Here is a 27,673-nt window from a genome sequence, read left to right as displayed (position 1 = left end):
CTCAGGTTTCTACCTAAATCTGTGCTCCCTGAATTGCAATTCATTGATCCCAAATAAAATGTTTGTTGGTTTCTCATTACAGCTCTTATTTTCAGGTTAAAAGTATGGGAGGGGTACCATGGAATGAATCCAAGCTGAGTAGGTGGAAGGTGGAAGACCCAAAGGGTTATGAATACTGTAAATATATTTATGCATAAATATATTAAATATAAAATTAATAGATTGAATGTCCCCATTTGCTGCAGATTTATTAAAGGGGAAGAAGAGCCAGAAAGATGTCAGAGGTGGTCAGAGAGAAGGGGGCTTGAAAAACAGATGTTGGAAGCTTACGGTTACTGGGAATGACAAAATCCAGTTAGCCAAGAAAGTAAGTCACTATAGGAATGTGACCATTAGAAATGAGAATTAAAGGGAATGAGATCCTGGGTTGCACTCAAAGTGGCTATCTGCAAGCACCTCCAGAAAACTGAAGGAATGCAGACAACTGGGTATAAACAGAACAAAAGTCCTCAAGTTACTATAAATGCCTCACTCCTGTAAATGGTACAATTAGGGAGCTAGTTATCATCTGCAGAATAACAAGTTTGGAATATGGTAGTTGGTGATAGGCCTCTTTCTCTTTCACTTCAATGAAAAACATCATGGAGAACATGGTATTAGGAGCATTTCTAACAATGATTGGTTCTAGGAAGCTACAGAAAACAAAAACATGGCATGAGTGAGAGATTTACCCTAGTTACATGAGCAGTCACCTCATCCTTGAAAAGCAGTACTACTCTTTACAATAATCAATTGTTTTTCAAGGGCAGATAAAGCAGATTAAGACTGACCTACTGGAAATTAGCCAGCTGATATGGGCCATTAATACAAGACAGGGGTTCTGATGACATTTGTGGCTATAACCACCCAAGGGGAGGTTCACCTTGTGCATGCACAAGGGCTGCCCTTGGGTGGAGCTCCCAGCAGCCCAGCCATAGCTCCACCCTTTCTCTCTCAACAAAGTCTTTAGAATTCCAGTGAGTTAGAGTGATGTGACAGGGATTATTTGTAATCGATTCAAATTTCTTTCTTATTTTAAAAATTGGGGTACATTAACTTTCTTAGAATCAAATTATTTGGAACTCACTTTACAACTTATTTAAATGCATGAATATATTATGAGACCTTGGTTAAAAGCCATTAGTTTAAGTGATTGTTTAATGTTAAAGGAAAATTCCAATCCTAGAAAATATGCACAATAAATTGTAGGTGTACAGTCAATTTTGTCTTCTCTGATTAGTACTATGAATTAAACTCCATAAAGAATAAAGAGAATGAGAAGTTTCTGATATCTGCCTTTTTGGGGCAATTAGTGCTGATAGGAGTTACTAAGTAGAACACATATGCTCTGCAAATGTACTTACATGTGTGTACTTGTTTTTACCTCAAAAGACAAGGACATACAAGGATGCAAATGAGAATCAAGTCCACTATATCCAAACCACTAAGGATCATCAACTGAAAGGATGTTTGGTTGCTCATCATGCCAAAATAATATATAGAAGCATTGGTAGATAAAGAAGCACTAGAAAGAACATTTCTAAAGACTAGAAAACCAACATCTTTATGGTAGAAACATATAGGCCAAGATGACTCACAAAAAAAAAAACCAATAGTGTTCCATACTATTGTTGTGTAAATTTTACAACATCTACAAAAAAGCATAACCTGTGGATTTCAAATGTGGAAACAGTCACAGAATTTAAATTTTGGAAATTGAAATACTAAAATGAAACTAATGAGCTTATCATGACTCTAGAAGTAAACTTTAAGGAAACAAGCCTTTACATTAGCAATTGGCTTCTATGATGCCAAACTGGCAGTTCCCTGAAAAAAAGTTTGGTTTTACATATCTGAATCATTAACTTGCATTTCAGTACCATTGATAATTTATATAGAGCATGATAGAGATTTCACATCCTGGGAACATCCTGGTGCCTTACTGAGAAGAGCATAATTTTTTTAAGTTCTCATTTAAATTCCAGTTAACATACAGTGTAATATTAGTTTCAGGTGTACAATATGGTGATTCAACACTAATTTTTTTTAAAAATCTTGAATCAGAAATGTTAGAAAATGTGCATTCCTGAAGGTGACTTAAAAAGTGGACTGGGTGAGATCTGCACAACTCCTTTGACTATTAAGGGCTGAAAATTACTTTAATTCCTTTGGAAGTTTCACTTCACTGAGGGAATTAATGGGACTCTGGATCAAGTGGAATGCCAGAAAAAAACAGAGCTCTTTAATGCTATGACTATGATGTTGAAATAATTATACTATATCATAAAATTTTTCATTTCATAAGAATTTCTGATGAAATATTTTATATTAATGTTTCATTTATCAGAAATTTGCTAGCAAAGATGTTCCGAATAGGGAATTCATGTTCCTGATATTATAGTAATTTAATCATATAAAACAAAGACTTGCTAGTGGATCTTTGCATGTAAAAAGTATCGGGTATGTAATCTTAATAAACAGTGATATAACAAAAGGAGCCTAAAGCCTTGCCCTCCAATAGACTTATGAAAGTAATTACACCTTTATTGAAGTTACACCCCTCTCAAACCCCTGCTGTTCCTGCTGTTTCTTTAAGATGGTTATTTTCTACTTAACAAAAACAGACAGGCTTTAGAAGAATAGCTAGAGTTAAGTAATATTACAAAATTTAGTCAGATTCTTTATGTAGCTTATATAACAGTGGTACAAATATTTCAACCCAAACAATAAAAGACTCAAAGGCTTAAAAAAAAAAAAAATCCCAGAATGGCTAATTAGAGTAATTTACTAATTGGAGTAACAACTCACATGACTGCAGGAAGACAGAAAAAAGGGGAAAGGGGCAAATCTTTCACTGGCCCTGATCATTCCCAGGGCGTATCATTAGCATAGGCTTTCCCAGGCTTTGCACAGCCGTAACTGGGGGAAAGAAGGCATTAACAGAGTTAAATAATGAAAGATGAGACAAAATGTCAGGAACCATCTTTAAAAAGTGTTAGGGGAGAAAGCAGGCAGAATTGTGGGAGCAGCTGCTTGGATTAGGTAGCTGAAGCAAGGTGATGATAGAGAGATCTTTCAGGGTTGCTCTTTGCCCCCAGGGTCCGGTCTCTAGGTTGTACAGCGGTATTCAAGCTCTAGGGGAAAATGTTTAAATAGCTCCTACTGACATAAAACTGATTTATATCCAAAATCTAATTTGCATTATGTATTTGAAAACATCCATTTCAAATAGGCAGATGACAGCAGGAGACTAAGGGATTCAAAACAAGAATTCTACAAGGAAAAGCAACCACACTGTTAACTAGATCTCAGTGAATGATCTGGCATCTTTTAGCCAGAAGTTTTAGTAACACCATGCCCTCTCCAGTTACCCACCAGCAGACACAGATTTCTCCTATTTGCTGTTAACCAGCTGACCAAAAAATTCTAATTTGTTTTGTACACAATCTTTCTTTTATAATCTAGTTAACTCATCCTACAATGATTGACTCATCTTCAACATTCTCTATAACCTTCTCTGATTTCCAAACTTAAAACATATTTGTATCAGCTTAGCGTTCCATACTATTGTTACATATTTACATTGTAGTTATCTAGTTATATACGCGCATGTCCCTCCAGTTATTATGTGGATTTTGAGACCTTGAACCACAATATATTTCACAGAACATATAAAGTGCTCAAAATGTATTTGTTGAATATTTTTGCAACAAAAATTTTATCCAAAAAGATTCTGGATTGCCACAACCAAGGAAGGCATCCATTTAGTATGCTCTGATGCATTTCTTTTCACTTTATGACATTCCTAACGGCATCAATCAGAGAAGAGAAAGTGTTTTTACCTTCCACGTGGCTGAAAGCATCAGAAAATATCTACTAAAATACCAGGGGGAAAAAGTGGCATCCTGCTCTACAAGGGCTATAGACACCACTGACAAAACCTTTATATCTTCGTACCACACAGAAAGAGTCTATAGATTCGTGGGAGCTGTGCAGTAGAGCCATCAGACCAGGTGGGACAAACATCAAGCACTGCCAAAGTGATCCAGTGTTCTATAACACAAATACATGAAATCCTGCTAAAGATCTTCATGGCAAATCAATTCAGGGACTCTTTTCACTAGCAAGTGGAGGTGATAGTAGAAGGAACATTCTCATTATATAGCCAGTTAGGATAGGTGCCAAACTTTCCTAACACTGACCACATGCCTAAATCATCTTTATTGTGTCATTTCAGATAATCTGATTTTGTGCTAAGAATTCTATTCCTTTACTTGTCTCCATATTTTTTGAGCATTCTGTCCTTCTCCAGTGAACAGAGGTAGACCACTAGGTCATAGGCTTCACTGAATTGGATCATGACAAGAGTATGAAGACCTGAACCACTATCAATATGTCTAACATGAGGATTATTACTTTCCCCCCATAACCAGATACCAACCAGCCAGGAAGCTAAATTGATTTGAAGAGGTAGGAAAAACTCCACATCCATTGGCATTGACGGTACATGTAACACACTTGATAAGAAATAAATGGAGGGAAGCTGCAGCTCTGCTAGCCTGAATTTAATCTCAGCTGGGGCCACCACAGGAAAGCCAAAAATTTAATAGGCAGCTTTGGAAATGAGAAAGCCATAGAATGGCTTGATAACCACTGTACACATCTCAAGCTAATTGGAAAACAATAGGAAAGACCCAAGAGTGCCAGTGGAAGGTAAAATGTGAGGCAGATATAAAATATGAGCACATTTGAACACTGATTGTGCTCCCAACCCACACATAGACCCATAGGCAGAGGGTGGAAACCTTAAGGGCTCAAGGTGTTTGAGTAAACACTTTATCCAATCACAGGCTGACAACTAAATTATACAGAATCAGAGACAGACTTTTGAAAAGCCACTCTAAAAAAAAAAAAAATTAAAACAATAACTGAGCAGGGAAATGAATCGCTAAACACCTGGCAGGGGTGGAGGGGAGACAGATCAGATTCCAGATATTAAGTCCAGACAAGTTACTAAATAAATAAACCCTTGGAGTGGGGAAGCCAGAATCCATAGTTACAACAACATACTACCTAAAATGTCCAGTATTCAACAGAAATATTCAAATAAATAGCAAAGTGTGACCCACACTCAAGGCAAAAAACAGTCAACAAAAACCAACTCTGAGTGGACTTAAATATAAGATTTAGCAGACAAGGACCTCAAAGATGTTATTATAAATATACTCAAATAATTGAAATAAATTATATTTAAAGAATTAAAGGAAAATATGACAATTACTCAAAAATGGGCATTATCAAGAGAAATAGAATCTAAAAAAGTAACTAAATGGATTCTAGAGTTGAAAAATGTAACAACAAAATGAGTATAGCAACAGATCTGAGAAAGCTGAAGGGAAAAAGTTACCTTGAAGACAGATCAGCAGATACTATCCACTTTGAAGAACAAACAAAAATTGAAAAAATGGTAAACAAAGCCTCAGAGACCTCTGGGACACATTAAGTGTATTCGTATAAGTGTAGTAAGAGTCCTAGAAGGAAAGGAGAGAGAGGAAAGTGTACTAAAAAAATGGCTGAAAAATGGACAAATTTGATGAAAAACATTAATCTAGAGATCTAAGAAGTTCAATGAACCCAAGTGTGATAAACACAAAGTGATCTATGATCCACAACCATGTTTGTGGTATTTTGTTATGCCAGCCCTAGCAAATGAATACACCAAGCAATGCCTGTCAAAAGATGATACTGCAGATCAGGTAGACACTCCATGTGCTATTCCCTAGATAAATGCTTTCTCTCCTTATTTAGCCATAGCCTCAGAAAAAAAGAATGAAAAGTCAGATTGACTGACATTCGATTTTCTAGAGGCTAGAAATAAAAATTAACTTGTTATAGAAAAACAGGGAGTTCATGGACTGAGATTTGTACCAGCAACACAAATATATAGTGTGATCAAAAAAAAAAAGAAGATTGTCAAATATTCTCCCCAAATGTTACTGGTGGCACTAGGAGATCCAAACAAGCCCTGACTACCTACTCTAGTTGACCCCTAGTCACTAGCTTCATGTCATTCTACAACATAAAATTGCCAGTATTTTTCATTTCATCTCTTGTTTTTAGTGTGTGTTTCCAAAATGTTTTACAATAAATATGTGCTAAATTTTTTAGAAGCTATTTAAAATAAGGCTGTTGTAGCATGTCACCTACAATACTTGTGCTTTTTTTTTTACTTCTGCATTTTTTTTACCACCAGAATTTGCCAGTGTCTCACATGTCTTTTACCCTAGAATCTTCTAGTATCTCTCTAAACCCTCTTTAATCCCTTTCCTACATAATTAAAATTTTATTGATAGAGTGCCTGTTCATATGAAAAAAAAATTTAAGGGAAAATCATTATATGTTTCCCATTTAATAAAGCCTTTTCTTTGAAAACAGCAAAAAATAAAATGCAGTGTTTTCTGTTTATGGTGGACAAAACTCTGCCCTGAGGAGCAGAAGGCCCAGGATTTAGTTATAGTTTGCCACTAACTAGTCAGGGAGCCTGAAATAATTCACATTCTATTTTAAGTCACAGTTTCTTCAGATGCATAAAATATGTTAGGTTAAATAACATGTAACTTCTATGTTTCTGATTTCAAGATTTTTGTCTAGTGCTCCATAGTGAAAAGAGACTTCTCTTCGTTGTTGTTTTCTGTTCATTTTAACTGCAGAAGATAAACTAAAAGTTCTATTTACATGCTGGAAAAATACTGGAAAACCTTCAAAGTTCAAATTTCTAAAACATTAGGCAGATACAAGAATAGATGGTATAGAACCACAATGTATTATTTTCCTGACTGTCAGACATGACATTCTATAGTTATTAGTTTCATTTGTTGAGATTTTAAATGAATATCAAACAATATCATGTTTGTATAGTCTTCAGCTTTTAAGATCAGCACATACATGTAGCCTAAAGTTGCTTCATTTTCCCAAAGGAAGAATTTCAGACAAAAATCGTGTCCTCGGTCACAAAATTTTTGTTACCATAGTGATGAGAATAAAGAATGGGGGCGGGTAGCTAAAAATACCTGAACACATACAGACAGCTTTAGGAATTTGACCTACTTGGTGTCATACACTGAAGAAGTTAATCAATTGAATTAACTACATATGCACTAGGTGAAATATTCTACTGGATGAAAAAATGCGTAGGTTGCACATCTGGAGCTATTATCCACAATCAAAGAAGTCAGTATGAATGAAGATGACTGACAACCTAAAATGTATAAAATCAGATTCTTTTAAAAATGGAATATATACAAGAAGCAAGTAGAAAACCATTAATTTAGTTTCATGTCCCATAAATTTTCTGTTTTTCTTCCATTAGTTAGGATATTTCCATTTCAAATGAAAGCTTCTTATGTACCAAAAGAATTTTTTTAACTGGATGGAGCAACATAATAGGACATATATTTGAAATTATGTTAGAGTGGCTCTTTTCTATAAAAGAAAGCTTCCCAATTTTAGGCATTATATTAAAAACAATATGTTTTTAAACTAAGTTTTCTTCTGAAAATTCTAGTTTTAACAAGAAATTTAATAAACTCAGTCATTCACAGAAAACCTACTTTATCGCAAGGCATTAGGCTAGCCTGTGAAAGATCAATAAAAGGCAGTACTTGCTGTCAAGAGTGTTTTAATCATCTGTATAATTGTGCTTTCATAACACAGACTTGTAAAGTATCTCCACATAGTAAAATGGAAACAACACTGTGTCTGACTTGAAGAGACCAGGAATAAAGTTCCAGCTCTACTAGTGAGCTTAGGAAAGTCTCATTCTAAGTCTCAGTCATCTGTAAAATGAACATAAATGAGCATCTCACCACCTCTAGCACACACAGGTCATTATGATAATCAAAAGAGAAGGTGGAAACCAACAGAAAACATTCAATAAATAAGCTCTATAAAATGAACCAGTATACAAATAGTTTAACACTTAAACATTTTCAAAATAAAAAATAATAAAAAGAACTAAGTATACTTAAGAATTACTTAAGAATGATAATAGCAAACTTTACTGAGCACTTATATTGGGACACATATTTTACAGAAATTACTTCATTTAAACTTCACAACAGTCCAATGACTTAGATAGCATTATCTTCCTTTTATGGTTGAGAAAAATAAGGAACAGGAGAGATAAATAAATTGTCTGAAGACATACAGCTAGTAGGTGGTGAAGCCAGGAATTAAACCCAGGAAAGCTAATTCCAGAGCCACGCTCTCAATATGTCTTTATGATGTACTCCAAAATAATCAGTGGAGGGAAATATCTCCGTGAAACTATTAATTTGAAAAAAAATTACATTTTAAGTTACTAACACTAATCAGTATAAGTTTCTGAAATGTCTAATTCATGCTATTTTGCTGCTTAATTTTTTCATTATTATTATTATAAAGAAAAATGAAATCAATTCAAAGGTACAACAGTAAGAAAATAATCTCAATTTTCATAAAAATAATGTTATATGTACAGAAAAAAACCTAGAAAGATAGACATCAAATGTTTATAATTGCTACTTCTTAGCAGTTTTGTATATTTCTAGATTCCCAAATTTTCTATAATAAACATTCAAGGTTTTTGTCATCAGGAAAAAAATGACTTAAACAGTCTAGTCATGACTAGTAAAGCCCAAAGCGATTTCAATGCCTCTTTCAGCCTATGAAAAAACAGTTATTAAGAGTCTAGAAAACTCTTCTAGGTACTAAGGTTACAGCAGTGGCAAAGCAAAGTCCATACGTAATAAATTAGGTAAATTTAAACTAAGAACTAACTAAGAAAGAGAACTTCAAATCTATAAGGAAGCTTCAACCTTGTCACTCTGACCTTAATCATCTTTCTATTGGCATGTGAGCCGTTTTTTGTATTTATTTATTTACTTACTTATTTATTTATTTAAGAGAGAGAACAAGCGGAGGGGCAGGGGCAGAGGGAGAGGGAGAAGCAGGCTCCTTGTTGAGCAGGGAATCCCGTGCAGGGCTCGCTCCATCTGGATCCCAGGACCCTGGGATCATGACCTGAGCCGAAGGCAGATGCTTAACCAACTGAGCCACCCAGGCGCCCCCTCTTTTGTTGTATTTTAAAAGGGTCCTGAAATGTTTTGTTTATCTTTTCTTCTCAATCAAATTGTAGTACATCATCCATCATCTTTAGAACTAACAGCAAGCCATAGCATTAGTATGGTCACAGACATTGAGAAGAACCTTAAGGAAATTAAGGAAAATTTGTTGAGACTTCCCACATCTTGGTGACAATTTTCACCCCCTTACCAGTCTTTAGAGAAGAGAGGGATGTTGTTCCATTTAAATTATTAAATATTCTCAAACAGCACTATCCTTTCACCTATTTACTGTTCAGAAAAGAAATGATTTTTAACCGTAAAATTCTATTTTATTGAAATAGTTTACAATGTTTAAACATTTAAACTTGGCTATGTTCCTCAGTACCCAATCTAACTATCCAGGAGAAAGCTTTTTATCATCAGTATTTAAAATACAGTAGCTTAAAATATACTGAGTCAGGTATGACTTATGTTGTATCAAAAAATATATTAATATCTTAAAAGCTTAAAATCATCTCCTCCACCCCTCTAAAAAAAAAAAGAACTGTATTGTATTAACTTATTTTGACCTGTCCTTTAAATCTCTCCTTTCATATACATTAAGATTTTAAAAATTTTAGGAAACAGATTTATAGGACAAGTTTAATGGGAAAAAAATGGGACTGTTTTAAATTTAAATTATATTTAAATTAAACAAGAGAAGGAAAGGGAACAGCAAAGAAAGGGAAAAGAAGATAAGAAACGGGAAACCACTCACCTTTATGGACCAGGTCCCAAACCTCATCAATTTGCTGCTGGGTTGGGAAATGACCACAGTCGTTGAAGAACTTGAGGAGCTCACTTCTTTCTAATCCTTGCCAATCTTCTCTCTTAGCAAACATTGTTTCATAGACTAAAAGAAAGAGACAAAATGAAATATTTTTGTTATAAATAAAATGTCAAGAACAAACTACCAGGAAGTTTCATCTAAATTCAAAGAAGGTTTCCCCTCCAGTTTTATTTTTATGTCGAGTGATTAGAGTAGCACTATGTCAGCCTCCTGGGGAAGGTTAGAAGGAAATGGGGCATGCTTCTCCCTCTCACATTCCCTAGTAGTCAAGATTTAGAACTGTTTCCCCAAAGAGAACACTGGCATCCTCTGGTCTGGTTTATATGACAACTGCCCATGGATAATGCATACATCAAGGCTCAAACTAAAGCATAAGACATAGCTTTGATGTCAGGGTTTCTGGGGGCCTGACTTCCACTGACGCATCTCAATAATCATTTTTATTTAGTTCCCCCAATTTTTTCATCTCTCTTTGGCTTCTGTCTACATTCTAGCTACTTGTATTGGTGATTGTCCTTTGGACTGCTTATTCTACTTCTGATTTTGCCCCTAAACGGAATGATGTCTACTTTTGCCCCCTGACTTCATGTATTCCTCCTTCCTAGTTTAAGGTCACTGGATTTGAGTGACCACAGAAAGTGATCTTGCCACTCCTGGCTCAAGGTTTCCACAGAAAACCACTCAGTAGGGCCATCCTTTATCTATCTTTCATACTTGGCAGTAACGGGGGTTAGATAATAAGCAAGAAAATGGATGCATACATTTTATAAGTGTGGTTCTCCATAAACCTTTTATTTTTTCTTTTCATAAAAGGTAATATTGAGTCTCCACTCTCAGGTATGATGGACTGGCCCCATGAAGGTGATTGTCAGTCAGCATTTACAGGATGACAAAGTCTGCTTCAGTACAGGCTTAGCTCTGAAGTGTGGGCTCCAAGTGACAAAGGGCACTAGAGTGGTTTCTAACAGGAGTCAGTGTATGATCCTGACACTCAACCACATGGACTTTCGACTTTCCGTTTATTCACTTGTTTGTTCAGTGGAAGTGGACAGTCATGAGACATCAACAAATTCAAGAAATATTGAGTGATTGCCTAAATATAAGCCACTATTCCAGATCCTGAAACAAAGCAGCAAAATAAATTTATATTTAGCATATCTATGGCTTTTTCTCTCTTTTCTAATGAGCAAACTAGAGCAGTTGCTGTTGATGCCCCATCCATATTGCCTTATCCCTTACATTTTTGTGCTTGCTGCCCTTACTTTCACTCGCCAGCATCTCATTTTATTGCCTCAGGGCTCCCTCTGGTTGCAGGACTCCACTCTGCCCACCTGTGCAGCAAATGTTGAGCAGAAGTGCCAGGGACTTAAGGCCCCCAATGCAGTGGCCCTCAGCCACTGGTTCTCTGTCAACTGGGAGTTGGAGGATAAAGGCCCAGCACTTAAGGAAAGTTGTCTACAATGTTCCCTAGAGGGATCAAGCTCCAGTTGATGGTAATCGGTCTGATAACGCATTGTTTTTTGACTTCTATCCCTTCCCTGTCTTAATTCATTCCATTAACAGTATTTACTGGGATCTACTTGCAAATAAGTTAGTTGTACTTGAATTCTTGTCTGAGGGTCTGATTCTGGAGAATTCCAAACTAGCACACAAAGATTGTCACTTTTTATTTTCTGGTTAAGGAAATATATTTGTCCTTGAAAAGTATATTTACCTTTATTAGTTTTTCAGTCAATCAGTTTTAGATGTTTCTCACTAGATCAAACTAAGAGACATATTAACATTATGGCCATGTAACTATATTAATAGACAATAATGTGTTTAACCTTTATATTATGCTTGAAAAGCAAATGTTCAGCTACACACTAGCAGAATTAATATTCTAGGCAGGTTTAATCAGGGTCAATATAAAACTTAAATCATGAAAATTAAATGAAATTTTCTGGTAATTGAAAGATTCTTAAAAATGTGTAAAGATAGATACCTGCCAAATATCACCCAATTAACAATCCACATATGGAAGGGATGGAGAATTTTCTGAGGAACATAAAGGCAAATAATAACTTGCAAATTCTGTGGACTCTAGAGTTACTTTAACCCTTAGTGCAAATGGATGCCTTAGTTGGCAATTCTTTAAATCACTTTTTTAAAAGGATTTTTAAGTAAAGGAGTCCCAGCAGCTTCCCAATGAGAGAAAGGTTTTTCTCTTTCTTTGCCTCTGTCTCTCACTTGCTTTCTTTTTCTCCCTTCTTCCCATCTTTTCATCTCCAACATTTTGCTCCTTCTGTCCCTTTCTCTGGAAACCAAGTTGTGGGGACTGGGTTACTTGATCTAGCTTAATTCTGTGACGTGCATAGAATCTCTTAGACTTCTTTCCCTAACCTCTAGCCACAGAAAAGGCGTCCTTCTAACTCAAAGAATTCTGGTTATCTGTAAATATTTTTTGGCATACAATTTTAGTGTAATTAATAAAGTTAATGAAAACTATCAACAAATACTTCTGAGCCCTTTGATAAGCCAGGCATTTGTTAATAGTGGCTATTCATTAAAGAATGTTAATAGATACAGTCCCTGTCTTCATGGAATGTACAGTACATTGTGAAATGAATATTTTATGATTAGATGAAACTATACTAAAAATGTAGCACTTTTATATTATAAAGCGGAAAGATGCTTATTTCAATTAAATATAATTTACTTGCATCATTTTGTTTTTTGCTTATTATTTTTAAAGACAGTTTTTTAAGAGTAGTTTTAAGAAGGTACAGAGATTTCTCACATACCCACTACATCCACATAAGTATAGCCTTCTTTCATTATCAACATCACTCACAGAGTTATACATTTGTTACTAAGGATGACACATCAATACCACTAAGGTCCACAGTTTACCTCAGAGTTCACTGTTGATGTTGCACATTCTATGGATTTAGACAAATACATAATGACATGTATCCATCATTGCAGTATTGTACAGAATGGTTTCACTGCCTTAAAAATCCTCTATATTCTGCCAGTTCTTCCCTCCCCTACCCACCCCATCTACTCCTGGTAAATATAAGTTTTTTAATTTTCTCCATAGTTTTGCCTTTTCTAGAATGTCATATGGTTGGGAAGCATACAGTATATATAGACTTTTCAGATTGGCTTATTTTACTTAGTAATATGCATTTAAAGATTTTTATTTATTTATTTGACAGAGAGAGAGACAGCAAGAGAGGGAATACAAGCAGGGGGAGTGAGAGAGGGAGAAGTAGGCTTCGCGTGGAGCAGGGAGCCCGATGTGGGGCTCGATCCCAGGACCCTGGGATCATGACCTGAGCCGAAGGCAGACGCTTAACGACTGAGCCACCCAGGCATCCCAGCAATATGCATTTAAGATTCCTCTATGTCTTTTCATAGTTTGATAGCTCATTTCTTCTTAGCTCTAAATACACTCCCTTGTCCAGATGTACCACAGTTTATTGATCTATTCATCTACTGAAGGACATCTGGGTTGCTATTAAGCTTTGGCAATTATGAAAAAACAGATACAGACATCCATGTGTAGGTTTTGTGTGCCTATAAGTTTTCGATGCCTGTGCGTAAACACCAAGGAGCATGATTGCTGGATCATATGGTAACAGTATGTTTAGTTTTATAAGAAACCACCACAATGTTTTCCAAAATGGCTGTATCATTGGCATTCTCATTAATAATGAATAATAGTTCCTGTTGCTCCACATCCTTACCAGTATATGATATTGACAGTGTTCTGGAGTTTAGCCATTCTAATAGGTGTGTGGTATATCTTGCTGTTTTAATTTGCATTTCCCTAATAACAATGATATTGAACATTCCAAATGCTTATCATCTGTATATCTTCTTTGGTGAGGTCTTAGGCTCAATTTTATTCAAGTTGTTTATTTTATTATTCCTGAGTTGTTCTTTGTATATGTTCAATAGCAGTCCTTATCAGATGCATCTTTTGCAAATATTTTTCCCAGCATGTGCCTTGTATTCTCATTCTCTTAACGTTATCTTTTGCAAAGTACAAGTTTTTAATTTTAATGTAATCCAGATCTTCGATCATTTATTTAATGGATCATGTCTTTAGTGTTGTATCTAAAAAGGCACCATATCCAAGATCATCTATGTTTTCTCCTATGTTACATTCCAGAAGTTTCATTTTTTTGCACTTAGGTCTATGACCCATTTTGAGTTAATTTTTGTAAAGGATGAAGGTCTGTGTTTAGATTTTTTTTTTTTTTGCATGTGGATAGCCAGTTGTTCCAGCACCATTTTTGAAAAGACTATCTTTGCTCTATTGTATTTCTTTTGCTCATTTGTCAAAGACTGCTTGGCTATATTTATGGGGGCCTGTTTCTGGGCTCTCTATTCTGTTCCACTGATCTATTGTCTATTCTTTCACCAATACCACACTGTTTTGAAAATTATAGCTTTATAGTAGGTCTTGAAGCTGGGTAGCATCAGTCCTCCAACTTTGTTCTTCTCCTTCAATATTGTGTTGTCTATTCTTGACTTTTGCCTCTCCATATAAACTTCAGAATCATTTTGTCAAAATCCACAAAGTAACTTGCTGGGATTCTGAATGGGATTTCACTAAATCTATAAATCAAATTAAGAAGAACTGACTTTCTGACAATATTGAGTCTTCCTACCCATGAACATGGAATATCTATCCATTTATTCAGTTCTTTGAATTTGCTTATCAGAGTTTTGGAGTTTTCCTCATAGAGACCTTGTACATATTTTGTTACATTTATACCTAAATATTTCATTTTGGGGTGTTAATGTAAATGTTATTGTTTAATTTCAAAGTCCATTTGTTCATTGTTGGAATAAAAGTAAACAATTAACTTTGGGATATTAATCTTGTATCCTGCCATGTTGCTGTAATCACTTATTAGTTCCAGGAGGTTTAGTCAATTTTCAGGTTTTCCACACATAACAATCATATGAACAAAGATAGTTTTATTTCTTCCTTCCCAATCTGTATGCCTTTTATGTCCTTTTATTATCTTATTGCATTATCAAGGACTTCTAGTATGGTGTGGAAAGGAGTAGTGAGAGAAGACATCCTTGTACCTGATCTTAGTGGGGAAGTTTAAAATTACTTATCATCAAGTATGATATTAGCTGTAGGGTTGTTGTAGATAGTCTATTAAGTTGAGAAAGTTCTTCTCCATCCCTAGTTTACTGAGATTTTATATTACAAATGGATATTGGATTTTGTCAAATGCTTTTTCTGTTCCTATTGATATGACCATGTGGTTTTTCATTTTTAGCCTGTTGATATGATGGATTACATTAATTGATTTTCAAATCCTGAGCCAGCCTTGCATACCTGGGATAAATTCCATTTGGTGGTGGTATATAATACTTTTTATACTTTTTTGGATTTGATTTGCTACTATTTTATTGAGGATTTTGCATCTATATTTAGAGAGATTTTGGTCTGTAGTTTTCTTATCTTTGTCTATTTTTGGTGTTAGGTCTATGCTAGCCTGATAGGATGAGTTAGGAAGTATTCCCTCTGCTTCTAAACACTGAAAAAGATTATAAGGAATTGGGGAACCTGGGTGATTCAGTCAGTTAAGCGTCCAACTCTTGAATTTGGCTGAAGTCATGATCTCAGGGTCATGAGATAGGGCCCTATGTCGGGCTCCACATTGGGCATGGAGCCTGCTAAGATTCTCTCTCTGCCCCTCCCTTCCTGCTCACGTTTTCTCTCTCTCTCAAATAAATAAATAAATAAATAAATAAATTTTTAAAAGATTATAAAGAATTGGTATAATTTCTTCCTTAAATGTTTGGTAGAATTCACCAGTGGAGCCATCTGGGCCTGGTGCTTTCTATTTTGGAAGGTTATTAATTATCAACTCAATTTCTTTAATAGACATAGGCCTATTCAGACTGTCTCTTTCTTCTTGTTTGAGTTTTAGCAGATTGTGTCTTTCAAGGAATTGGTCCACTTCATCTAGTATATTAAATTTGTGAGCGTAGAGTTGTTCATAGTATTCCTTTATTTTCCTTTTAATGTCCAAAGTATCTATAGAAGTATCCCCTTTTTCTGATATTAGTAATGTGTGTCCTTGTTCTTTTCTTCTTAGGCAGTTTTTTTTTCTCCCACCACTTTAAATATTTCACGCCCTTCTTCTTGCTTGTATGGTTTCTAATAGATTGCATATAATTCTTATCTTTCTTCCTCTATAGGCAAGGTGTTTTTCCATCTGGTTTCTTTCAGGATTTTTTTTTTTTATCTTTGATTTTCTGTAGTTTGAAGATGATAATGTCTACACCAAAATGTGTAGTTTTAAGAATTTATTCTGCTTGGTGTTCTCTGAGATTCTTGAATCTGTGGTTCAGTGTCCAAGAATAATTTGGGGAAATTCTCCCTCATTATCGTTTTAGATATTTGTTCTGTTATTTTCTCTCTTTCTTCTCCTTCTGGTATTCCCATTATCCTTATATTATTCTTTTTGTAGTTGTCCCATAGCCCCTGAATATATTGTTCAGGTTTTGTGTTTTTTTTTTTTCAGTGTTTGTTCTCTTAGCTTTTTGGTTTTCATGGATTCTACTGATTTATCCTCTAGCTCAGACAGTCTTTCTTCAGTCATGTCCAATTTACTAATAAGCACATCAAAGGCATTCCTCATTTCTATTACAGTGTTATCTCTAACATTCTTTGTGGTTCTTTCTTAGGATTTCCATCTCTCTGCTTACATCACCCACTTGTTTTTGCATGCTGTCTACTTTATCCTTTAGAGCCTGTAGCGTATTAATCATAGTGGTTTTAAAGCTCTGGTCTGATAATTCCAACATCCCCACCATGTCCGGTTCTGATGTTTACTTTGTCTATTCAAACTGTGCTTTTTGCCTTTTTGTACACTTTACAATTTTTTCTTGATAGCCAGACATGATAACAGGCAAAAGGGACTGTTGTAAATGGACCTTTAGTAATGTGGTAATAAGGTATAGGAGGAATTGTTCTATAGACCTATGATTAGGATGTAGTCTCTTAGTGACCCTGTGCTATGTCTCTGAACTGTGAACTATACAAGTGTTTCTCGGTTTTTTCTTTCCCCCTATAGGTGGGACAGCATGGCCAAAGTGGACTGAAATTGGGTATTTCTCTTCACCAAGTCAGTTAAGTTCTGAAAAAAACCCAGTAGGCTAGACTCTGGTTGACTAATTTCCTCGTAAGGTAGGCCTTCCTAAGAAGAGTGTGCTCTGGGAAATTTCAAAATGGTTCCCTTTCTCTGACATTTACTGTGGGAATATGGTCAAGCTCCTGGAAGTAAATATCACCATACTGTGGTGGTCTTATGACTGAGTCCTCCTGGAGTTTTTAACTCTCTGAATTGTTCACACTGAGCTTCTAGCTATTGTCAATGACAGTTCAATTTTCCTGCCTGGCACTGGTTCTCACATCAATTTCTTTTTTTTTTACTTTAATTCCAGTATAGTTAACATACAGTGTTACATTTGTTTCAGATGTACAATATAGTGACTCAACAATTCTCTACATTACTCAGTGCTCATCGTGATAAGTGTACTCTTGATCCTTTTCACCTATTTCACCCATCCCCTCACCCACTTCCCCTCTGGTAACCACCAGTTTGTTCTCTAAATAGTCTGGTTTTGGTTTTTCTCTTTTTTCTTTACTTATTTGTTTTATTAAATTCCACGTATGAGTAAAATCATATGGTATTTTTCTTTCTCTGACTGACTTATTTACTTGGCATTTACTCTAAATCCAACCATGTTGTTGCAAATGGCATGATTTCATTCCTTTTTTATGGCTGAGTAATATTCCACAGTGTATATATACCACTTCTTCTTTATCCATTCATTTATCAATGGTCACTTGCATTGCTTCCATAATTTGGCTATTGTAAATAATGCTACAATAAGTATATGGATGAATATATATTTTTGAATTAGTGTTTTCATATTCTTTGGGTAAATACCCAGTAGTGTGATTACTGGATTGTAGGATAGTTCAATTTTTAATTTTCTGAGGCACCTCCATGTTGTTTTCCACAGCAGCTGCACCAGTTTGCATTCCCAACAATAGTGCATGAGAGTTCCTTTTTCTCCACATCCTTGCCAACACTTGTTTCCTCCCACATCCATTTCTACTCATGAGTCTCTGCTCTGGGAAGCTGCAACTCCCTGTATTTATGTGACTGTCTCTTTAATCTTGGGGGCAGTTTTTTGCCCTGTGGCTTCTCTTCTCTTATCGACCCATGAAAAACCGTAAAATTTTTAGTCTGTTCAGCTTTTTTATTTATTGTTAAGATGGAGTGGAGAAAATCAAAACCTCAATGAGATACCACCTCACACCAGTCAGAATGGCTAAAATTAACAAGTCAGGAAACGACAGATGTTGGCAGGGATGCAGAGAAAGGGGAACCCTCCTACACTGTTGGTGGGAATGCAAGCTGATGCAGCCACTCTGGAAAACAGTATGGAGGTTCCTCAAACAGTTGAAAATAGAGCTACCTTACGATCCAGCAATTGCACTACTGGGTATTTACCACAAAGATACAAATGTAGGGATCTGAAGGGGTACGTGCACCCCGATGTTCATAGCAACAATGTCCACAATAGCCAAACTGTGGAAAGAGCCAAGATGTCCATTGACAGATGAATGGATAAAGAAGATGTGGTGTATATACACAATGGAATATTATGCAGCCATCAAAAGGAATGAGATCTTGCCATTTGCAACGACGTGGATGGAACTGGAGGGTGTTATGCTGAGTGAAATAAGTCAATCAGAGAAAGACATGTATCATATGACCTCACTGATATTAGGAATTCTTAATCTCAGGAAACAAACTGAGGGTTGCTGGAGTGGTAGGGGGGTGGGAGGGATGGGGTGGCTGGGTGATAGACATTGGGGAGGGTATGTGCTATGGCGAGTGCTGTGAATTGTGCAAGACTGTTGAATCACAGATCTGTACCTCTGAAGCAAATAATGCAATATATGTTAAGAAAAAAAAAAGAAGATAGCAGGAGGGGAAAAATGAAGGGGGGGGAAATCGGAGGGGGAGACCAACCATGAGAGACGATGGACTCTGAAAAACAAACTGAGGGTTCTAGAGGGGAGGCGGATGGGGGTATGGGTTAGCCTGGTGATAGGTATTAAAGAGGGCACGTTCTGCGTGGAGAACTGGGTGTTATGCACAAACAATGAATCATGGAACACTACATCAAAAACTAATGATGTAATGTATGGTGATTAACATAACAATAAAAAATTTTTTTAAAAAGATGGAGTGGAGATTTCCAAGCTCCTTACATGTGGAACCAGAAACAAGAAGTCCTCATTTATTATTTTTTTAATCAAGACACTAGCTATAATCTCCATCCTAATCCTAAACAATGTAAATTCATTAAATTTAATAGGAATATAATAGGAATATAATTGAATTAAATATGATAGGAATCAGGCTCTCTGAAAGCTAAGATATATATTAGGGAAATTGTTCTGTGAACAGAATTTCAACACTAACAAGCAACACATACATAATGGATTTCTATTTAGTCTGCTAGGTGTCCATTAGCTATTCTTATGTTAGCAATATGCAGTTTTACTTTGGGGAGCTATTCCTCCTCCAATGGATAGAGCTTCTGTCCAACTCTCAGGCAAAGTTCTCTGTCCTCCCATGGCAGAGTGTTGGACTCATGATTCAAATTAAACCAATCAGATGCTCTCTCCTTGGAATTTGAATTTAAAGCATAGAAACAAAAAAGTCTTAAAGTGATAACAGCTTATCTATCTCTCAAAGGCAAAAAGAGATTTTTCTTTTTTGATCTCTAAATCTCTGAAATAGCACTGTTTTTTGTTTTTTGTTTTGGGTTTTTGTTTTGTTTTAAGATTTTATTTATTTATTCATTTGAGAGAGAAAGAGCATGAGAGAGAGAGAGAGCATGAGCGGGGGGAGGGGCAGAGGGAGGGAGAAGCAGACTCCCCACTGAGCAGAGAGCTGGATGTGGGGCTCGATCCCAGGACCCTAGGATCATGACCTGGGCAGAAGGCATATGCTTAACCAACTGAGCCACCCAGGCACCCTGAAGTAGCTCTGTTTTGAGTTCTGTGTGAAATCTGATTCTTTAGCTACTTTTCCTATATTTTTCTTTTAAATTTCCTTTTTGCTTTGGTTAACTAGAATGGGTTTTCTCTTGCTTATAAACACAGGATCCTAATAAATTAAATCAAATATACATCACTTTAAAATGCAAATAGCCACCGAATGTTGTATGGAAGTATTGAATCACCATATTGCACACCTGAAACTAATATTATACTGTATGTTAACTAACTGGAATTTAAATAAAACTTTTAAAAAAATTTTTTTAAATAAATTAAATGCAAATAGATTTCAGCAATATAAAATAGATTTACCTGTGGTGTCTAGGGGTAATCGCATGTAAATTATATATAAAATTCCAATGGTTAAATCACTTCCAAATTTAAAATCAAACCAGAAATGACGGTATCACTTACACTTTTTTCTGTCCATCCATTCCTCTAGTTCTACAAAGTTTATAATTTGTCTTGTCCTCCAAAGACCAAGTCGATATTTAACACGATGGATCTGTCTACAATACATGTTTATAACTGCTCTCAAATTTGGTCCATGAGACAAAGCCTATAAAACAGAAATATAGACAGTAAAGCCCCATATTTACATATTTCTTCTATATATTTCACTCAGTTTCTTAAATTATGGATGTATTTATTAATGTTTATTGCATAGGTTGGCTAAACACATGCACTGTAGAAGAGGGTAATCTCCTTGAAGTTCAGAGAGCCTCAGTATGAGAAGCTTTGTCATCAGATACCCATAATTTCCATAGCAGAGTTTTCAATGATGGATATTTTCATGGAAGCTTCCTAGGTTGGCATCTAGATTTCTATAATAGGTATGTAACCCACTGGGCCAGAAAAAAAAAAGTTTTATTAAGGCATTATTCTGTAATGGTGATTATTGCCTAAGCTATTCACTAGGGGTGCTCAAATCCTTATTTATTTTCTTTCTTTTGAAAATTGTCTTTTACTTATTTTTTACTGGACTTCACATGTTTTTCAAGCTGATTTCTAAAACTCTGTTAAATTAATCCTTTTCAGCATATTTACAAACTTTATTTTATCAGTTTGCCTTTTAACTATGTTTATATATATATGTGTGTGTGTATATAGATATGTGTGTGTGTATATAGATTTTCTACATTCTATTACAATAGGCTTTAAAAATTAAAGTGTAAAAATTAATCTATTTCAAGTGTTTTTTCTTTTCTAAATAAACATTTCCATTTTATTTACCAATTCAATTATTTTTACATTTTACATTTACTAGCTCATTAATTTCTCTACTTATCGTTATTAATTCCTTTTTAAAGGATTGTGTTCCTGTTCGTGACTTTTTAAAGAGTTAATTCATCTATTTTCATTATTTTTTTAAGAATGTATTTAAGTCCATTAATTTTTATCTGCGTCATCTTTCTTTTGATGTGCTTTGTGTACCATTTTACAAGTGAAAAAACTGAGGCAAAAAATCTTTAAATAACTTTCCCAGTTATTGGGTGGTTAGTTGCAGTAGCTAGTAAGTTAGCAAGTTGCAGAATTGGTTTTGAAACCAAAACAGGGACACTCCAGGGCACATACTTTTAATTATACATTATATTCCTCTTAATTTATTTAAATTTAGTGTTTTTCATTCATTCTATGAATTTTTTTTATTATTATGTTATGTTAGTCACCATACATTACATCATTAGTTTTTGATGTAGTGTTCCATGATTCATTGTTTGCGTATAACACTCAGTGCTCCATGCAGTATGTGCCCTCTTTAATACCCATCACCAGGCTAATCCATCCTCCCAACCCCCTCCTCTCTAGAACCCTGTTTGTTTCTCAGAGTCCACAGTCTTTCATGGTTTGTCTCCCCCTGTGATTCCCCCCCCTTCATTCTTCCCTTCCTGCTATCTTCTTTTTATTTTAACATATAATATATTATTCGTTTCAGAGGTACAGGTCTGTGATTCAACAGTCTTGCACAATTCACAGTGCTCACCATAGCACATACCCTCCCCAATGTCTATCACCCAGCCACCCCATCCCTCCCACCCCCCACCACTCCAGCAATCCTCAGGTTGTTTCCTGAGATTAAGAATTCCTCATCTCAGTGAGGTCATATGATACATGTCTTTCTCTGATTGACTTATTTCGCTCAGCATAATACCCTCCAGTTCCATCCACATTGTTGCAAATGGCAAGATTTCATTCCTTTTGATGGCTGCATAATATCCCATTGTATGAATATACCACTTCTTCTTTATCCATTCATCTGTCGATAGACATCTTCACTCTTTCCATAGTTTGGCTATTGTGGACATTGCTGCTATAAACATCGGGGTGCACGTACCCCTTCAGATCCCTACATTTGTATCTTTGGGGTAAATACCCTGTAGTGCAATTGCTGGGTCATATGGTAGCTCTATTTTCAACTTTTTGAAGAAACTCCATACTGTTTTCCAGAGTGGCGGCACCAGCTTACATTCCCACCAACAGCGTAAGAGCCCCTTTCTCCACATCCCCGCCAACATCTGTCGTTTCCTGACTTGTTAAGTTTAGCCATTCTGACTGGTATGAGGTGGTATCTCATTGAGGTTTTGACTTGGATTTCCCTGATGCTGAGCGATGCTGAGCACTTTTTCATGTGTCTGTTGGCCATTTGGATGTCTTCTTTGGAAAAATGTCTGTTCGTGTCTTCTGTCCATTTCTTGATTGGATCATTGTTCTTTGGGTGTTGAGTTTAATAAGTTCTTTGTAGATTTTGGATACTAGCCCTTTATCTGATATGTCATCTGCAAATATCTTCTCCCATTCTGTCGGTTGTCTTTTGGTTTTGTTGACTGTTTCTTTTGCTGTGCAAAAGCTTTTTATCTTGATGAAGTCCCAATAGTTCATTTTTGCCCTTGCTTCCCGTGCCTTTGGTGATGTTTCTAGGAAGTTGCTGTGGCTGAGGTCGAAGAAGTTGCTGCCTGTGTTCTCCTTTAGGATGTTGATGGACTCCTGTCTCACATTTAGGTCTTTCAACCATTTTGAGTCTATTTTTGTGTGTGGTGTAAGGAAATGGTCCAGTTTCATTCTTCTGCATGTGGCTGTCTAATATTCCCAACACCATTTGTTTGTTTTGATTTCTTTCCTAATACATTTCCTTCAACATTTAATAACATTTCTCAATGTTTGTTTTTAATCTGCCTTCTAGTCAATAGGCTCTTGTCGCTTTTAGAAAAATTAATGAATTGGTCACACTGGTAACACTGGTAGAGCATTCCCTAACATATGAATTTTAGTGGGAGGCAGAACAAACCTCCCACAATTTGAAGCCACACATCAGATACTAATGACCCAAGTTTCCTCTGTTGAAGCTGTGTTCATTATCTAAATCAGCACCAGACTTTTTAATTGAAACTAGTAATGCTTTGAAGACAAACAGTGGTAAATCTATTTGTGTGGTACAGTAACTGTGGTAGCAATACCCATTTTTCAAGGGCAGCACTCGTGGAGGCAGGAATACCCAGGATTCAGTATCTGCATTAGACTCTTTCTATGTAGGATGTGGTTGGAGGCCTGAGAGCTATCTAGCCTTCATCATACTTTCACATTTCAGAACTTAGTTCTCCAGACCTCCGCCCAATATTCTACTCAATATCTTTCTGCTTAAATCTCTTAGTAGGTTTCTTTTACTTATAATTAAGAATCGAGCAATGTTCTCATTGTGCCCTTAGAACAAGAGTCAAAAGGGCCCTGGTTGGAGTGCCTTTCTGAAATGGATGATGACATTTGCTAAGAGAACAGGGCATTAGGCAGCCATCAAACTCAGCTGCAGTGTCTTTCCCTTCAAATTTAATAAATCCTCTTTTGGGAACACAGCCTGTCTTGTGAGGGCCTCCTTCCCAGATCTGAGGCTTTCAGAAGGTTATCTAGGTTTTCATGTTTAAGAAGTTGAGCAGGAGAAAACTATAAGGGTCCATCTGCATGGTTCTTCCGACAGCGTGCCTCTCTGCTAGTCTTCTTCATGGAAATATGCCTCCATTAGGGTGCTATGTACATCTACGTATGTAAATCTTTCATCATATTTCTAAACATTTCTGAGGACAGAATTAGAAAAATGTACAAATTGATGTTTACAAAAACAGTATTGGAATATAAAAGACTCACTGCAAATTAGTAATTATAATTTTCCAATCCATGTTGATTTAAAGGGTAAATGTATCATACTTAGTACACATCAATGTTTAAAAATTTTTCTAGTATGCATTTTTAGCCTGCCTTTTGTTTGATATGGTCATGTCTTGTTTCAAAAAAGTAATGAATGGATTCCTTGTTTGGAGAATTCCACTACCTTATGACACTTAGTGGGGCTTAATTTCTTTATTACAAGGTAGAGTGCTCTCTTTTCCTATTTATTTGCCATTTATGCTTCTCCTACAGTAAAGTACTAGTTCATGTCTTCTACCTATTTCTTCTCTTATTATTGTAGTGTGTTTCTTATCAATTTATAATAGATCTTTACATGTTGAGTTTTTTTTTTTTTAACACTGGGGCAATATCAAATGTTTTACTATAGTTTGACTTTTTAACTTTTTAAAAATGATTTTTAGACATATAAGCAGATAACTTGCCCACATATATTAACTGAGTCTAACCTTGTCTAAACACTTACATATGACATTATCCAAAAGGGTCTTTAAACTGATAAGAAAAGATACTACATTTGATCTTAGCCAAAAGGCCAAGAAGCTATCCAAAAAGGGTCTTTATACAAAAAAACCTTATTAAAGCAGGAAAATGTTTTTAAACCTAAAACTGGGTTTTTAAAACCTAGTTTAGGCTTTTAAACCTAAACTAAAACCCAATGAAATAAGGATTGAATATTCTGAATTGTTATCTTACACACACATACATAAACATATTTAACAAGTACACAAGCTTCACTTCCCCACCCACTAAAGAATTAGTGAAGCCCTTAGACACACACATGTGGCTAAAGCAAATGTTTCTCTCCTGGGTTGGGTTCTTCTCTCTTCAGGCCTCTTTTCTGTGTCAGCTGCCACTCACTTTGATCTTGGTCAGAATGATTATAATATACCTGAAGCACATGCTTAATTTTTCTACCTCTAATTGCTTAGTATAAAGACTGTGAGTACACATTCTTGGTCAGCAGTATCACGGAATCTTGTCTTACTCCCATGCATCTCTGCAAAATTTAAGTAGCAGTTTCTGATTGCCACACAATTGGTGCTCCTTTATATCAATACAACTGGGGCTCTCTGCATCATCTTCCTGATGTGAGCACACCCCAACTGGCTCTACAATGTCAGAATGGAGTTTTAATCTAATTTTGGCTTTTGGCAAGACATTTCAATGTCTATATTGAGCCTGACCTGAGAAAAGACTTCACCATTTTGCAATGATCATTGAATACTGTTATTACCAGAATGGTCTAATGTTTTAAATTGTCTGGAACCAGGCAGACTTAGGTTTGATGCTCAAAATTCAGCTATGCCACTGGTTGGAGGTGTAACTTTAGACAAGTTTTGTTAACTCTCTGTGCCTTACTTTTCATAGCTAGTAAAGATAATTATACAACTTAAAGGAGGGGTACCACTTCAATTCTTGGTCACCAACCTCACCTGGGTTCTCAAAGTGGCATGAAAATTCACCTGTGTTTTTCTAGGCATCTCTATTTTTGTCATTTTCTGTAGAAACTCAATCTCCTCAAACATTCAAACTCACCTTCTAAAGGCTCACTCTCAGCAAATGACCTTGCTCCCTACTTCACCAAGGGGAAAGCATTAGATTATTGTTATCTCAACTTCCTATCACCAAATCTAAACACTCAGCAACATCCTTTGGTCCTACAACAGAGAAATAGTTCTCTCTTACCTAAGGCTAATCAAGGTCATCCATGAACTAACTGTTGTAAAGATAGGATTAGCCTTAGGTGTCTTATAAACACACTCCCTCCAATATTCTTAACCTTCTAATATGGATTATTCTCATCTCTCTTATATCATCAACCTTCCCCTCTTATTCATTTTTGCAATAAACATTTAAATGTACTTTTCCATTGTAAACTATCCTGCCCTAAAGCTCATAGTGTCTCATATTTATCTACTCTAGATGTTTTCACTTCTTTGCTTTCCACACATCACTCCACTGAAACTTGTCAAGGTCATCCATGAACTAACTGTTGTAAAGACAGAAAATTCTGTCTTAACTTCATTCCTAGCAGCATTGGAGACTACTGACTCCACCTTCTTTCTTAATACAATACTCCCATGGCTCCAGTTAGTATCACTAATAATGATCTCAAATCTACAGACAGGGGCAGAGTATAGGAAGCCATCCTTGGTCAGGGAGCCAAATCAAAATATTTAGGAAAAATTTTTTCAAATTTCACATCCTCTGATCCAAATATGCTATTATACATCTTCCATCATGTTGAAAATTTTATTTATTTTAACTTGTATACTTAATTTACATAACTTAGTTAATTAATTAGGAACGTAATATGTAGCAGGAATTATTCTAGACTTTGTGAATAGATTAATGAACAGAAAAGGCAAAATTCTTGTCTCAGGGAGTTACATTGTAATGGAAGGAACAATAATCCAATAAACAAATATCTATATGTTGGGTGGCAGTAAATGGTCTGAAGTCTTTTAAACAGAATAGGGAGTGACCAGACTGGATATAACTTTTTATAAGGTAGTATTGAGCAGGCTTTTTTATAATTAACAATGAGCACAGACCTGAATGAAGAGAACCATCCTGTCACCTGAGTAAAGAGCTTTCTCAGAGGTAACATGAGAATCACTGCTAAATGGGGCTACTTTCATGAGTGGGAAGATTTTATTGTCTTCCTCAAGTATGTTAAGGTAGAAAAGAATTTAAGAACTATTGATGAAGACTAAATGTTTCCTTATAGCCCAATCTTCCTTCTGAGTTTTAGACCCATACGTTCAGCTGCCTCCCAGACATCTCAAAGATTTACCATGGGTAGTTCAAAGTCAGTGTTGAAAACTGGACTCTATCTCTTTTTCTTTCCTCTCCTCTCCTACTGGCTCTTCCTCTTAAATTCTGTATTTCACAACCACCCACCAGGTTGCCCAAGACAAAATGCGCAAAAACTGAGAAACTGTTCTTGACTCCTCCCTCTCCCTTATCTTCAAATCCATTCAAACCCAATGTCCTACGTCTGCTCCATTTCTCCAGCCCTAACCCATGCCACCATTATCACACACCGAATTATTGAAAAAGCATACTAGTTGTCCTCCCTCTAATTCTCTCACCCTCTTCCCCCAATTCATTGCCCAGAGTCAGAAATTTTTCTAAAAGGCAAATCTATAAATGTCACTGATCTGCTTTAAAGTCATCCATTCCCACATATTAAGTAAAAGCATAAACTCCTTAGCATGGCTTTTAAGAACATGCTGAATCAGACTGCTATCTCAGCTTCCTCTACTGCCACTATCCTCCCAACCAACTCTCAGCCCCTCAATGTTCTAGCTCACCTACGGTCACTGATTGTCTTTCACTGTGCCTACAACTCTCTCAGCCTACCGGTCTACCTGACAGAATATAACTACCCCTCATTTTCTGGATCTCAATGTA

The 27,673-nt window shown here is 35.9% G+C and overlaps 1 protein-coding gene and 1 pseudogene across 1 annotated transcript in view; both read right to left on the bottom strand.

Annotated features, from left to right (window-relative positions):
* The window catches only part of IQCM (IQ motif containing M), a 367,401-nt gene that overhangs the window by 159,219 nt on the left and 180,509 nt on the right, over positions 1 to 27,673 (bottom strand). The window contains exons 9-10 of the mRNA XM_088021330.1: positions 20,492 to 20,636; positions 9,901 to 10,035 (exon numbers count right to left, since the gene is read on the bottom strand). Of these exons, the coding sequence (XP_087877456.1) occupies positions 9,901 to 10,035; positions 20,492 to 20,636 (280 nt within the window). The remainder of the gene's footprint in view (positions 1 to 9,900; positions 10,036 to 20,491; positions 20,637 to 27,673) is intronic.
* On the bottom strand, positions 24,683 to 24,800 carry LOC114225607 (U2 spliceosomal RNA; annotated as a pseudogene).

The sequence above is a fragment of the Eumetopias jubatus genome, unplaced genomic scaffold, assembly GCF_037043125.1.
Source record: "Eumetopias jubatus isolate StellerSeaLion01/CBP00866 unplaced genomic scaffold, mEumJub1_p1.0 scaffold_2, whole genome shotgun sequence".
Taxonomy (NCBI): Eukaryota; Metazoa; Chordata; class Mammalia; order Carnivora; family Otariidae; genus Eumetopias; species Eumetopias jubatus.
This window is presented reverse-complemented; position numbering and strand designations above follow the sequence as displayed.